General features: G+C 48.0%; 1 protein-coding gene across 8 annotated transcripts in view; it reads right to left on the bottom strand.

The window, feature by feature from the left end:
• Window positions 1-15,173, bottom strand: part of CEMIP (cell migration inducing hyaluronidase 1) — a 162,791-nt gene that overhangs the window by 51,249 nt on the left and 96,369 nt on the right. For all 8 annotated transcript variants that reach the window (XM_049704969.1, XM_049704976.1, XM_049704982.1 and 5 more), the window contains 6 exons: window positions 13,921-14,100; window positions 11,441-11,511; window positions 10,342-10,437; window positions 9,385-9,506; window positions 4,341-4,473; window positions 3,357-3,548 (listed from right to left, as the gene is read on the bottom strand). In XM_049704969.1, coding sequence (XP_049560926.1) covers window positions 3,357-3,548; window positions 4,341-4,473; window positions 9,385-9,506; window positions 10,342-10,437; window positions 11,441-11,511; window positions 13,921-14,100 — 794 coding nt within the window. The remainder of the gene's footprint in view (window positions 1-3,356; window positions 3,549-4,340; window positions 4,474-9,384; window positions 9,507-10,341; window positions 10,438-11,440; window positions 11,512-13,920; window positions 14,101-15,173) is intronic.

Raw genomic sequence — 15,173 nt, 5'->3', positions numbered from 1 at the left:
TGGAGCATTGCCTGCTCTTCCCAGCACAGGGTCTTTGCTGCCCCTCCCCTCTTTCCTGGTTACCTCTCTGCTCAATCATTAATTCTTCTGGGGAGTCTTCCACGCCTTTGCCAAACCCCCGTTTCCGATGCTCCCATCAATCCCCCATCTTCCTCTTCCATGGCCTTTCTCACATTTGGGATTTCGTTTTTATTGGGATGATTCTTTGCTGGATATCCATTTTCACAGCTGCCTAAGGGCCGAGAACTTGTCTATGTGGTTCACCATGGCTTCCCAAAGCCTGGAGCATCGCCTGGCATAGACTACGTGCTCTTTGTTTGTTGAATACATGATGACCTGCTCCTTGCCACCTCCCTGCGGGTGTCCTTGTGATGGAGGAGTGAGGATGCCTGTCCAGCCTGAGGGTGGAGGGAGGGTGGGGCATGCACATTCACAGGAAGAGCCTCCACACCCAGAAGCATCAGGACACGTAGACAACTGCAGGCCTGGCAGACCTCGTGTGTCTGTTACTAATAATGACAGAAATGGCTTGCTTCTCTCCCTCTATAACTTCCTTTAAACTGCATGTCCCCAAAGAGCGGAATCGATAAGCTATAAAATATACAGGTTTCAACCACTGGCCTGTGGCTCATGTCCCTTCCCTCCTTTCCATCCTTAAGTTTAGTTGCTAAACTACTGCACCTAATACTACTACTAGTAACAGCTAACACGAATGGAGCACTTATCACGTTCCAGGCACTATTTTAAGTATCTCTTTAAGTATCTCTTTAACTCCTTTAATCTTCACAACAGCCCTTTGAAGTAGTTGTGATCATTATCTCCATTTTATACATGAGAAAACAGGGGCAAAGGGAAGTTACGTAATTGTCTAACGTCCTTTGGCTAATCACTGCCATTCCTAGAACCTCTTTAAACTATTTTGCCCTCTACCAAAAAAAAAAAAAGTCTTCCTCAAAACGTCTTCAGAAAATGTGACGAACAGCACGACCCTCCGTCTAACGTGATAAATCAAACCGTAAACAGCCGCACACAGAGAGCATCTTTGCATCAGACAGTTTCCAGGGTGATGGTTCACGTTGTTGCACAGTATCCACCACGTGAAAGCCCCTATGACAGATTCCCCAGTAGACCAGAGCTAAGGGAAAGTTGCCTCTCTTGGCTTCTGGTCCCCTTCCTTGTATTAGACAATATTAGTTAAGTAATTGGTGAAGTTCCTTTCTCTGCTCTGGCTGCCAGGAAGCTCAGAGATACATTTTATGGTCTATTTCAGTAGCTTCTGCTAACTTCATTTCCCACCCCCCTTTCTGCTGACTTTATTCTCCATCCATCAGTCGTTCATTACTTAGACATGTATCTTTCACTCTGTTTTTTTTTTTCTTCCCCCCCGCCCGGAGGAAGATCTACCTGGACTTGTGTTCATTCTAAGAGACCCCGAAACCTTTTTTGAAGAAGGTAGGGGTTTCAAACAAATTATCATTTAAGGTATCATTCTGTTACCTTGTCAAGGAACAAATGTTTGGTCATCTCAGCCTCTGCCCACAAACTGCTACCCCCTTCCCTCTCTCTCGCCACACCCACCGCATCACAATCTCTGGAAACAGTTACAGCCTTCCTTTTGCAGGTCTGAGTCTAGAGCTGGTGCCCCAGGATCACAGCTGCAGCATCTGTGGACCGCCTCAGCTACATGCCCTCCAGGGTCCCCATCCCCATGAAAAAAATTATGCCATTGGACTCCATCACACGTTCTCACTTTTTTAAACCTTTGTGCCCCCAAATTCTTTCTCAAGCACACTTCCACTAGCCAAGAAGATTCTGTTGAATTTTACCTTTTGTAGTTTTATTTCCAAAATAATAGATACTCTGAATATATTGGTAACGCTTTCTCAATTCATAGTCTTCCTTCTACCCCCAAATTCTAATACTTCTCCAGGTGCCATGGTTCTGCGGCAGCCAATACTTTTTTCCCTTAATTTTTATGGGGGTAGAGTTGACTTACAGTGTTGTGTTAGTTTCAGGTGTACAGCAAAGTGATTCAGTTATGCATATACATATATCTACTCTTTTTTAGATTCTTTTCCCATATAGGCCATTACAGAGTATTAATAGAGTTCCCTGTGCTATACAGTAGATCTTTATTAGTTATCCATTTTATATACAGTAGTGTGTATATGTTAATTCCAATCTTCCAATTTCTCCCTACCCCCCTTTACCATAAGTTTGTTTTCTATATCTGTAACTCTCTTTGTTGTGTAGATAAGTTCATTTGTACCTTTTTTTAAGATTCCACATATAGCAGCTGACATTTTTAATGCCCAGTATTGATTCTCCTTTCTCTGGTAATACATCCCAATTTTCCTTTGGGGAGCGACTCTGTCCATACAATGCAGTCGTAGAAGGACAGTCATTGAAGGTGCCCTAGCCAGAGGGTGAGCACAAGAGATACCAGCCCAATCAGTGCCATCTCCCTGGAAGGTAACTTTTGAGCACCATGTCCCAGGATGCGCAAACAGTGATGCCTTAAGGATGCTGCCCATTCGTTCCTGCTACCCAGACCCCTGAAGCTGCCCTGTTCCTGGTCCTTTATTGCACCTTGGCCACGCAGCTTTCACTTAGTTCTCTAAACTGAATAGCCTCAATGAATTCGTTTTTTTGTTTAAGATAGTCATGTTGGATTCTGTCGCTTACAACAAAGAACTCTAACTGATACATAACTCCCCCAACTAAGAATAATTGACCTGGACTATACTTGAGGTCTCTTTTACCTCTAACGATCTGTAATTCCAGTAACCTCACACGACATAAATGACAGGGCATCGAAGTCAAGATTTAGGAGAAGAAAAAGGAAAATGTGAAAGCTACAGAAAGAAGAGATTTAAAATGTTGTGGTAGGTTAATTATTGCCTAGCAAATGTTCATTCCTTCCCTTCATCTTAATGGGAAAAATAGAGTTCCCCATTCATGTTGAGTTGGACCACGTGATCTGTTTTGGTCAATGGAAAGTGGGTGTCAAAGGGTGCTAGTTCTGATCGCAAGGCCTTAAGAGTCCTCCCATATGTTGGTTCACTTCTCCCCCGTGAGAAGAGTATGTCCTAGGAAGAATGAGACTCACGTGGAGCTGACCCGAACCCAACCCTCAGCCTGGAGCCAAGTTTAGTGTGGAGAAGCTGAACCCTAGACAGCCTGTAGATGCACGAGTAAGAAATAAATGCTTGCCATAAAATCTTAAGGACTTTTTTGTCATGCAGCATTATTATGGCAATAGCTGACTGACACAAATTTGTTTTGATTTCAGTCAACTTTAAGCCTAACGATTTTCAGCTTCATCAGACCTAGGGAGGGGTGAGGGAATGTCCTACCTGCTACTTTGACCTGCTTGGAGGCACAGGCTTTGCAGGGGAGCACCTGGAACTCTTCTGCCTGGTACATGGAGTAATCGGTACTGGCAATGACCAGGGTATCTCCGGGCTTCCATGATTGTACATCGTCTTCGAGATTCAGGATGGTGCTGTTCACGTTGGTGTCGATGGTGACGGTGAGTTTCGGCCTCACTGTTAACCCAAAACAGGAGAGACTGAGAGATAAAGCTTTGCTCCTGCCACACTTCTGACTCCCCACCTCTTCCCTTCCCCTCCCGAAATCAGTAAATGCCAGGTTTGCCTATCCAAAACCCAAATCACCAGGCTCACCCCATCCAAGTCTTGGTACAGGTTTTTTGAAGTCAACCCTACCAGAAAAGAGCCATTCATTAGCTCTGGGCACGGGAATTTTCCACGAACTCCTTAGCTGGAGTTAAATGTGGCTGCCTCACCACACCCATTTTGCAAAAGATGTGAAACAAATATAGTCCGTCTCAACTATTATTTTCAGTAGCTGTAAGCCTCCCCTCCAAAGAACTTCCATCCCTAATGACTGCCTTCTGGAGATGGCCAAGTGCCCCTGAGAACAAACCGACCATTTCCAATCCCTTCTAACGAGCACCTCGAGAACCGGGTTTAAAATAATATCCCCCAAAGAGGCCATGAGCTGCGTGTCTATGCAGGGGAGGGCTGCAGGAAGGTCAGCTCTGTCCACTGCACCCTGGTTTTCCTGGACCAGGCCCTTCCCCTTCCTGAAAGGCATGTGGGCAGGGTGGGGCTCTGATGGCTCCTGCCAACTCCGAGGACCCTCCCACAGCTCCTGTGTCACAGAGGTGCTCTCTCCATCACGAGCTTGGTAGGAGCGTGGGGTCACTGAGATGCCCAGAGGCAGCTGACCCAGCCATTAAAACTCCCAATGCATAGCTGGCAGCTCAAGGAACCGAGCCACGGTTGCATTTCTGTCCCCAGCAAGGAGCTGCTTACCAGGCTTCCCACAGAGGAACCGCACACGGTAGCTCTGGCAGCCTTGGCCCTGGTCATAGCACACAAACCTATAATCCTGGCCTCTTTTGTAGACAACCTCGGTGGTGAGGTTAACTCCATCCACTGTAGTGGCCTGGGAACAGCACGGAAATTACAGAGCAAAGTCATTTCTTTTTGTAAAGAAGGAAGGTTATGATTAATGTTATAAACATATACGCACAAGTCTAAAATTGTTCCTGCTGCAAAACTTATTCACAATGGCCTTAAGTTATTATTCGGACGTTTCCCCTTCTCGATTTTGTATAAGAAAGACAGCATGAAGTCACAGGATGGATAAACATCTTGCCTGGGGTCCTACCGTATTTGGTATCCAAACCAGTGACTGACTGCCCTGGTGAACGTTTTCTGGAGTGTTTACAGCCAGCACGCACTCTTTTAGGAGCTGTGCTGCCTGCTTTCTTACAACTTGTCCCACTCGCCACCACGAGCGCCATCAAGAGTGGCCAACATTTATTGAAGACTCACTATGATCGATCCACTGGTGCCTAAATGTGGCCCCACATCCTGTGGGGAGTCACGCCCAGGCCCCGTCTGTGGAGTCTCAGATTTGACTGTGTCCAGGGGGCAGCCTGGGCATCAGGACGTTTAATGGCTGCCCAGGTGACTCCAACGGGAAGTCATATTTGAGAACCCCTCTTGGAGTTATGGGGCTACATACATTATTTCGTTCCCTCTTCTTGGCTGTGAGGTCTATGAGACTGTCGCTGGTTTTACAGATTAGGAAATGGACGCTCAGAGAGGTTGGGTGACTTGCCCATTTGAATCTGGACGCATCCAACTATATAGCTGGTGCTTCGCAGCCCCTCCCACTGCTGCCCTCAGGCACTACTGCCTACTGCCCTCGGTTCAGCGTCTGTCTCCTTCCAGTGGCTGGTGGGTTCTGGAAAGGCCAGGTTTTGCCTCCCTCCCTGATCCCAGCATCCAGCCCAGGGCCTGGCACAGAGCACAGTCTCAGGTGATGAGAGCTGATGGGCGAGAAGCTTCAAGCCCAGGTAGAGAATTTAGGGAGTGGGTTCAGAGAAGGGCATGATCCCAGGGCCAGGGTATGTCTGCATCATGACTGGGGCTGTCATCAGAGACCTGCAATTTAGAGCAAGGGCTGCAGCTGTTATCCTCGTTGGCACAGAAACCAAAGGGACCAGGACCGGGCAAATAGGAAGGTAAAGTTTAGTCAATCGAAAAAGGCGGGGTGGGGGGGAACTTTTAGGAAACCCTGCTTTGAACCCAGCAGATAGCCGCTGCCCTTGGCTTGGAAGGAGAGCTATGGAGACGTTGAGTCCAGCCGGAATGAAAATTCAGCCCTTTCATGCAAGCAACACACTCAAAGCCACTCTCTGGGGTGGTCTCTGCAGCAGAGAGGCAGGCATTGCGGACTTGCTCTTAGAGGAAAACACTAAGGCTCAGAGGGGTTTGGAAGCAAGTTCAAGGTCACCTGAATGTCAAGCCCATGCCTCTGACCCCCGGATCTCTTCTCCTGAGGCAAGCATGTTTTTCAGTTAAGACACCCCTTAATATTGAGAACTGAGCCTGAAAACATCATCCAACGGAGCTGGACGTTTTTTAAGGTGCAACGTCCGGTAAACATTTCAGGAAACCTCTACTCAGTCTTGCTGCTTTTCTTGTTTTCCTTTTTCTAACCGTAAGAACGACCTTAGCTTTGGATAAGAAGAGTAAAAAGGGCTTTACCACCGTCCAGTGAACCTCGATCTTCACTTTAAGTAGACACAATGTGACTGTTACTCATGATAATAATTATAAAATAACTAGCAATATCATAATAAACAATAACATAGGAAAATAATCTTAAAATAATAAAAAAAATATGGGCACTCGCTCACTATGCATTGTTGCATTAAATCCACAAAAGAATCCCATGAGGGAACGATTCTTATCTCCATTTTTGCTTATGAGGAAATTGAGACACTAAATTAAAGAACTTGACTGATATCTATGGCCAGGATTGCTAGTGAGGATGACCCAGGGTGCAAGATTTAAGGCAGCACTCACTCTCAGGGTCATGCGAGTGCAGAGTCGGCACCTGGGAGTGAGTGCCACCTTAAATTTTGTGCCTTGGGCCCCTCACACGTCTAACCGTTGTCCTGTCACTGTTGTTAAGCCACAGCTCACAAGTGACAGGGCTGGATGCAAACTAGGAGCTATCTGGTTTCCAAATACATCTTCCAACCACCAGACTGACCTCCAGCCACTGTGCCGGGGATGAGGGAGAAGAGGGGACTGCCCAAGATGGTCTCAGCCCCAAGGATGTGTGAGTCCAGCAGGTCCCACCGGCCTTGAAGGGCGGGTGGGTTTTAAGGGAGAAGGTGGGAGGAGAGGAGATTTCAACCCAGGAGAAGCTCAGGAAGGGTAATGACATGGGAACAGGGGACTGTGGTTTTGGTTTTGATTCTGCAGAATCACAAGCTATCAGATCTGGAAAAGATTTCCTTGAGTTGAGGTCAACTGTGTAAGTCCTATTTCCTCTTTCTTTCCAACTCGCCATCCTGCCTAGGTGACAAATGTCCTTAACGCCCCCTCCCCCTCCAGAGGATTTGACCACGTCAGGGTAGAGCAAGTATCTGGGGGACCCCTTGTGTGGGGCGGCCACAGCCCTGGAGAGTCTTCAGGTGCACTGGGGCCTGCACGGTGGTCAGAGGTGGCCAGTAACCACAGTAACCTGTTACTTCCCATAGTGGCAAAAATGGGCACGTGGGCATTTCAGTTTTGCTTCAGTCTCTCTGGTGGGTTAATTAACTAGGGCGTTTAGCTCCTGGCTGATGTGTCTGACACTCTATCTATAAAGAGGATGTAATCTTGCTTTTCTCACCTGTGGTAAACATAGGACAAGCCTGGCTTTGCTTTTCTGACTTCAGAAAAACCCGGAGTATATTCCACCTCATTGTCTTTTATGACTAGAAAGAGATGTTCTGGCTAAGTCTGGGGTTGCTACTGATTAAAGGTTGACGGTGAGGAGAAAAGGGATGAACCTGGCATTTCCAGAATGCAGCGCTTCCTCCTTTCCTTTAGGGGCGGAGCTTTGATTCACTTTTGGAGGCATGTGACATGTTTTTAGATGACTGCCTCAAGGAACCTCTGTTTTGCCAAGAAAAAGCCAAGATTTTATTCTGGAATTGAGAGTTTTGAACTCATAAGGGGTTATAATGCTCAGCAAAATATTGTCAAAGAATGCACTTTTGTGGGAAGGCTGGCCCAAGCTTCTGGGTAATGGGGAAAACTGTTGTTGGGTCTTTTATTCTTCTCTGGACCTCAAATAGTTGAGACGTTGAACTCGGGGAATTCATTGTCAAGGATACTCCTTTGGTTGGAAGGCAACTGGGCCCTGCAATATGGCGGCAGACCGGTGGTTATAGAGTCTGGGGTTGGGTCCCCGTGGAAGGTCTTGGATTATGGAACTGGTGAACAGTCACATATGATTATATATGTAACATATGGAAAAATACGTATACTTTCTCCAGTCTCTTCTGCTATCTCCAAGCCTTTAGTAAAGTTTCATTCACTGTGTTAGCCTGGGATTAATTGTGCTTTGACACTCTCAGGGAAGAGCCCGTATCTGTGCTGGGAGTAAAGTTACTGAGAGCTAGAAATGCCTAAGAAAAGCTATTTTCCTAGCATGGAGAAGTGGTCTTCTAAACAACAGTGATCTGCAGCCAGGCAGCTGGCAGAGCAAACACCAAGAGGGATTTGCAGAACATGGAAGCATTCCTCGAGGATTTCCAGAAATACTTGGGGAGGGAGTGCTGGTACAAGACTGGACTTCCTGTAGCCAAGTGAACTGGAGGAATAAAACGATGGCTCTTTCAGAATGAGAGCTGGAACACTCAGGGTTGCAAGAGAAAATTAAAATTAAATCTGGGAAGTATGTGCTTTGGGGGAGTCAGCACTTTTTGATTCTGTTGGACCCAAGAAGAATCTCCAACGTGTAACTGAATCTGGGTAAATCCTTCTCAGTAACGCTGGAGCCATGTGAACGGGGAGCCTTAGCCAAACAATGAGAAAGATTTCCCTGGCCTTTGCTAACTGCAGAACAGAGTGTCCTCTCTTGGAAAACTGGTCCCTTGTCCCACAGTCCCTCTACGATGCAAGGCAGAGGGCAGAAGTACTGCCTCAGGGTGGGGGTCAGGGGGTGGAGGGGTGGAGGCAGTCCGATGACCTGGGACCTGCGGTTAGATCATCTGAAAGAAGGTGCTGTACAAATGTTGCTATTTGTATTGGATGAAAGAGGATAAAATGGGCAGGGATGGTCTTTCTCAAATGACTCCTAATTCTCTATCTAACAGTTAAGTGGCCCCAAACCTTGTTTTGGAAGAAGACCAGGCATGAGGAAATAAACTCCATTTCCTTGCACATGTCTCTGTCTTTCTTCTGGTCCTTTGAGCTCGGAAGCTTACCAGCTGAGCCACTGAATTGTGAGGGCTGCCTATTCACCCCACACTTTCATGATGAAGCCAGCTGAGAAAGTCTAGGTCCCCCTTGGACAGAGCTAACTCCAAGTGAAGATCCCGAGCAAACACCGTCCATTCTGCAAACGCCGGCTTTCATTAACTGAGTGGAGGACAAGGCTGTAGGTGTTCTCCACCTGGGCCAGGCTCTGCCTGCACCCAAGTCCCGGCCAGATCCTGTGCACTCGAGGCCCCAAAGGAGACCAACGGAGGAGTGAAGCTGAGCAGGGCAAACCCAACCCCGCGCTGGGCACCCTCAGCTGTGGCTGAAGCAGCGGCTGGGGAGAAGGAAAAGGAACTCAGCAGTAGAACCCAGGAGAGAATCTGAGGCCTCGCTTTGAAACTCACGGGTGGGGAAGCCTGGAGCAGATACACAGCTTCCACGTCTGTCTCTAAAATGAGAACAGTACTCTCTGGCTTTACCAACGTCACAGGAGGGCCGTGAGACCCACACCACTCAAATGGCACGAAAGTCTGTGATCTACAGAGTTATCTTCGAGACACAGCCTTTATAACTAGTTGGTTACCTGTATGTCAATGGGGCGACTGCAGATCTTCCCTGGGTGAGTGGCCCGGAGGTCTGAAATTTTCTCCCCACCTTTAGTGTAAGACACTTGGTCATGTTCAAACCACTCTGTCCATTCCACATCTGGGAAGAAAGCAAAGAGCAGGGTCAGACGAGCAAAGGTGCAGGAGAGCCAGCCACACTCGGTGTAGCCCCCAAGCAGCCTTGGCACAATGGGAATTGAATACCATCTGTCCAGGTTCTCACCAGGCTGGGTACCAGAGGCTTCTAAACCATCTGTCAACTTCCCCCACCTCTCCCACCTTTTTATTAAAAGTGCCTCTTTTTTTTTTTTTTTTTTGCGGTACGTGGGCCTCTCACTGTTGTGGCCTCTCCCGTTGCGGAGCACAGGCTCCGGACGCGCAGGCTCAGCGGCCATGGCTCACGGGCCCAGCCGCTCCGCGGCATGTGGGATCCTCCCGAACCGGGGCACGAACCCGTGTCCCCTGCATCGGCAGGCGGACTTTCAACCACTGCGCCACCAGGGAAGCCCTAAAAGTGCCTCTTATTGACTATCTTATTTTATAAAAGCAATAGATATTCTTCACTACTGCCAAAAGGAGAAAGATGAAATCCATCCATGAACCCGTTATCCAAGGATGGCAGTGAGGATTGCTTCTTTCCGTGCCCCCGTCCCCATGTGTGTGGGCTCCTTGAAGGCTGGTTCCTACTCCTCCTGTCCGTGTTCTCCGTTCAGTGCCAGCGCCTGGCACAGAAGAGGTATTCCCTGAGAGGAAACATCCCCCTGGGCTATTCACCAGGGAGACTTGATTAATTAAAGACAGCTCTCAGTTGCAAACTAAGTCGACACTGCCACAGGCAAGTGGTCCTATTGGTGCAAAAGAAAAGCCCTCGTTCTTCAAAGCCCTGGCCTTTTAGCCCCCTGTGAAATGTTACCAAGGTGTCCCAAACTCCTCACCTTGAACCCACTCGCTGGATGAAGAGACATTGAAAAGCTCGCCATGCTCCGTCCGGAAGAGTTTGAATACCCGGGCAGCAGCAGAGCCGTGGTGTCCTGTCAAAGAGGAGATCAGGGGCGTCAGCAACCAGGCCGACCCCCAAATTCAGAAGGATGTGATGCTAATGCAGAGAAAGCCCCCTACACACATGGATCTTGAGTCATTTTGTTAAAAAAAAAAAATTTCAGGCCAATCTTTCCAGAGCAGATTATTTATTGTCCCTTCTTTTGCTTCCGTTTTGCAAGTTTAACTGCAGTGTTCCAACAATGCTACACGTTGGAACCCCATGGTTTCTCATGTGAATTCCTCTCCAGGATTAGGACCGGCAGTACCTTCCGAAACCTTCCCTGGGCAGAGGAGGCTGGTGCTATGTGGTAACAGCCCATCCAAAGCATCTTTTTTTTTTTTTTTTTTTTGGCCACACGGCAAGGCTTGTGGGATCTTAGTTCCCCGACCAGGGATCGAACCCAGGCCCTCGGCAGTAAAAGCGTGGAGTCCTAACAACTGGACCGCCAGGGAATTTCCCAAAGCGTCTTTTTTTTTTTTTTTTTTTTTGGCGGTACGCGGGCCTCTCACTGTTGTGGTCTCTCCCGTTGCGGAGCACAGGCTCCGGACGCGCAGGCTCAGCGGCCATGGCTCACGGGCCCAGCCGCTCCGCGGCATGTGGGATCTTCCCGGACCGGGGCACAAACCCGCGTCCCCTGCATCGGCAGGCGGACTCTCAACCACTGCGCCACCAGGGAAGCCCCCAAAGCGTCTTTTTAGCTCAAAATATTACCCTTGCTGGTTCTGTCCCAGTTCTCATCTTTCCTGTGTCACTTGTTTTGGATTAAACCAATGACAATTTCTTTGCAAATGTAAATATTATCTTAGTGATTGGCCTTAAATCAGTATGGACTTTTGCCACTCCTGTAACTTGGCCATTAAGCAGCTTGTCACTCAACAGGGTGTTGGGTGGTGGATCAGCCATGTTCTGAGGGTGCAGCGTGGTTCAAAAAGCCCCTGAGTCCCTTGGTCAGAGAGACACTGGAGGGAATTTGGCCTCTCGCCATTTATTACCGTGATATTCAATGTGGTCTTCAACAGAAGAAGAGGGATTTCCTTTCACAGTTAGGAAACTCCAAGGGTGTCTGAAAAAAAAAAAAACAAAAAAGTTCTTCACACATCTGAGCCTGTACTGGAGGTAGAGTTGACGCAGGGTGTCACACAGAGGCTGTTTGGGGGAAATTAGTTTCCAGGCTGGGCTTCCCTTTCTCCAGAAGAAAAAGAGCCTTTCTCTGCAAGCCCTGGCCTTCCGAACCACTTGGCTGGCCTGATGTTTGTGGACTGTGAACCTCTGCAACTCCATGCTGGCAGTCGACAGGGTATGAATCACAAATAACAAACAAGCCCACAGACCTACGTACCACCTGCCAGGCTCAATTAGGTTCTGAAGCAAGTGCTCTCATTCCTTTAGGAAAACAAGGACACACGCTCCAAGGGAGAAAGCTTCTTTCTCTCATGAGTTAATCTCGAGGAAAATGCCACAGGCAGATGTGACTGAGTACCCAGGAATCGGCCTTGGGCCTTGGGAAGGAAAGAAATACCTCTTCTTCCTAATGAGAAGCAAAGGAGAAAAAGAAGGGGTACCATTTTGGAAAGTTATACACTCCTCTCTTCTCCATTGAAGCGTGCCCTGCTCTAGGGTGGGAAGGTTTTCTTATCCGTTTTTGTCTTCCCCCTAATACCTAACCCAGCCTCTCGCTTCCTGTGAGATGTCAGTAGGTCTTGGTCCTCAATAACTTTGATTATTTTTGTTTTGATCTCTTATCTTGGAAAGTAAGTCTTCATCGAGGTTGGGGATTTGACCGTGCCACCCTTGCTTAAAAGCTTTCAGTGCCCGCCCATTTGCGTAAAAAGCAACCTCCTTGGCCCAAAGCAAGAGGCCCTCCTGTGCCCACCTTGGCAGCTCCACCTCTCACCCCTCCTGTTCTTGTTCTTTCACGCCCCGTCATCAATTCCCATTGAATGTCTGCCTCCCGGCGAGAGCTCAGTACTTCCAGAGACAGGTCACAACTTACCGTGAGAGCTCAGTACCAGCTAGTCCAGCCCTAGTGCCTTACGGCAATATTTGCTCAACAGTCCCTTCCTGGGTGAATGAACAAAGGATGGGTCCAAGTCTCAGATCTTCTACTGATTTTAGGTGCTTTGAGTTTGTCATTCAAAGTGGGTCTATACAAATGAAGGGTAAAAATGTAATCCCTGCCTACCTATCTCCTTCACTTATAGAACATAGCACCCATCCTTCCACGGCTCTTGTTTGTAAGGAGAGAATAGTTGCTAACGTTTATCGAGTGCTTATTCTGTGCTACACACAGTGGCAGGTATTTTGCTCGTATTATCACAGTTGCCCTCCCCAGAGCCCTTTGAGCTGGCTCCTCAAATATCCCATTGTACAGACACAGGAAGCCTGCAACGAGAGGGTGAGTCACTTGTGCAGTCACCTAGCAGAAGGCGCAGCCCAGGCTCAAATTCAGGCCAAATCGGACGCTAGATCTTGGACCTTCTTCTGCTGAGGCCCTACGTAGCCAGTCCCTTTGTGGTTCTGCCTGTCATTGGAAATTAACGAACTGGCCTTTTGGCTTATAACACAGTGAAACAGCAGCACCCTTGGTTTTGGTTAACAAAGGAGTTTTAACAGTTCTAAAGTGTCACTGTCATTCTTTGGCTTCTTGAGTTTCCTGCCCAAACCCTTCCAGAAGGAGCAGCCCATGGGCAGTCAGAAAAAGCACCCTTGAACCCGGAGTCCTGTCCCTGCCCAGGGGACCTCTGCCCAGGCAGTAAAATTGCTTTGCTCAGAGCCCAGAAAAGGCTCTGGCCTGCCCCCATTTTGCCCACGGTCCACAGAGCTGGAGGGAGGTGCATCCCTATCTCCAGTAGCTACGGGACAGATGATCTCAACTTTCCAAGGAACCGAGATCTGATTCAACACGATTCAAAGGTGTGGCTACTGTGGGGTAAAGGGCTTCCTCTTGGTGCCAACAGGCGTGCGTGCCAAAGTCAGGCATGACGCTGCAATCCAAGGCAAACAAAACATGCCCTGGAGCACATCAAAGGGCCCCTTCTGCCGGGGGGCCTGGCTGGGCAGATGCACTTTATGTGGTCTCTAAACAGATGTCTGCCAATCCCCCCAGGCGTGTTCTGACCCCGCTGCTAAAGAAAGGGAAAATGACCATTAGCTGTACATCTGAGGCACGGCTTTTACACACAGTAGATGCTCAATTAATACTTTGTAAGTGGCCGATTGAATGAATGAGTTCATATACACAGAGACCTGTGGAGCTTGAAGAGTGGAATATGCTTACAAGGAAAACCAGGCTCCCTTTAAGAACAAGCCCTAACGTGTCCAATGAGGATGATCACATGTCTGCACCCCCCAGGGTCACCACTGAGGGTGATGTCGCCTGGGGAAACGAGCAAGGAAGTTAGGGAAAGTCAGCCTCGGGTAGCGATGCTTCAGTGTTCTGGAGCCCTGGGGAGGTGGAAGTGATGGGCGATACCTAAATCCAAGGTGTAGGAAGTGTTTGCTGCCCAATCTGGTCATCGCCTTCCTGGCCACGTCGTCCAAGTTTCGAGAGCCTTCATCATTCACGGCAACAGAAAGGATCCTGCCGTCGGGCACCGTGTTTAAATACTGGGCCAGACGTTCACTCTCTTTCTTGGATCTATAGGTGTCAAACCTAAAAAGGGCAGAGAGAGGGGATTTTAACAGTCCTAACAGCGGCCCAAAAAGAGAACTCTAAGCACCTACCTGTGGTATGACAACTAACACGCCATCCAAAGATCTCAAGGGCTATGATTTTTAAAGAAAGAAGCTTTCATTACAGCAAGAATCGATCATCTCAGACTTGACAAAGATAACCCTCCCTCATCCACGTACAAGAGCTATGAAATACAGATCTCAAAAAACCTACATCACAGGTGACAAGAATTTACAAAGGAAAGACCCAGTTGTGTGATGATTCCAACTCTAAGTGTAAAGTGAACTTATTAAGTAAAAACATTTTGTACAATGACAACGGAAATTCCGAAAGAATTAATAATTCTTTAATTCAAATTTAATTCTAAATTAATTCTTTAATTTAAAGCAAAATAATTCTAAAACGAGTCTAGAAAAAGAAACCAGCATGAATAGCCAAGATTTGGGAAAAGGAAAACAGTGGTGGTACGGGGAGTGGGGGGAATGTATGGACACTCCTGAGTCCTCAAACTGGTTTTTAATTGTTCCCATAACCTGGTCTGACCCCACCTAGGCCCCCTTCTTCTCCAGTGCTCCGCCCCAGGAATCGTCTGCTATGAGCCTAGTACAGCTCAGGGTCCCATGGTCATACCCCACGCCCACTCCTGCCTTCACTCATTCATCCTTACCTTCTCTCCAGCCAATCAAATACTTCCTACCGTTCAAGAGCTGACCTAAGTTCTTGTTTCTGCAGGTAACCTCCAGGTAGCCAGGTCTCAGGTGACCACAGCCTGCGTTTCTGTGTGTGTCCAGGGTTTATTAATATCCTTACTCACACACATTCAGCTCTCAGATTCCTGAGCCCTCATACTTTACCCGAAGGAGATTAGGAAGGAGCAGGTACCCTGTCTTTGGAACCTCCACATCAGCTATTGGGATAACATCTCATTATGCAGTTCAGTAATGAATTCAACTTCAGGTTGGCTGCTGCAAGTAACCATGCTGTACTACGTAAGAAGCAGCGCCATATCCGGAGAAAACCAGAATTCAAAAGGATGCCTGCACCCCGATGTT

Source organism: Orcinus orca, chromosome 2, assembly GCF_937001465.1.
Source record: "Orcinus orca chromosome 2, mOrcOrc1.1, whole genome shotgun sequence".
Classification (NCBI taxonomy): Eukaryota; Metazoa; Chordata; class Mammalia; order Artiodactyla; family Delphinidae; genus Orcinus; species Orcinus orca.
Note: the sequence above shows the minus strand (reverse complement) of the source record. Positions and strands in the feature narration are given on the sequence as shown.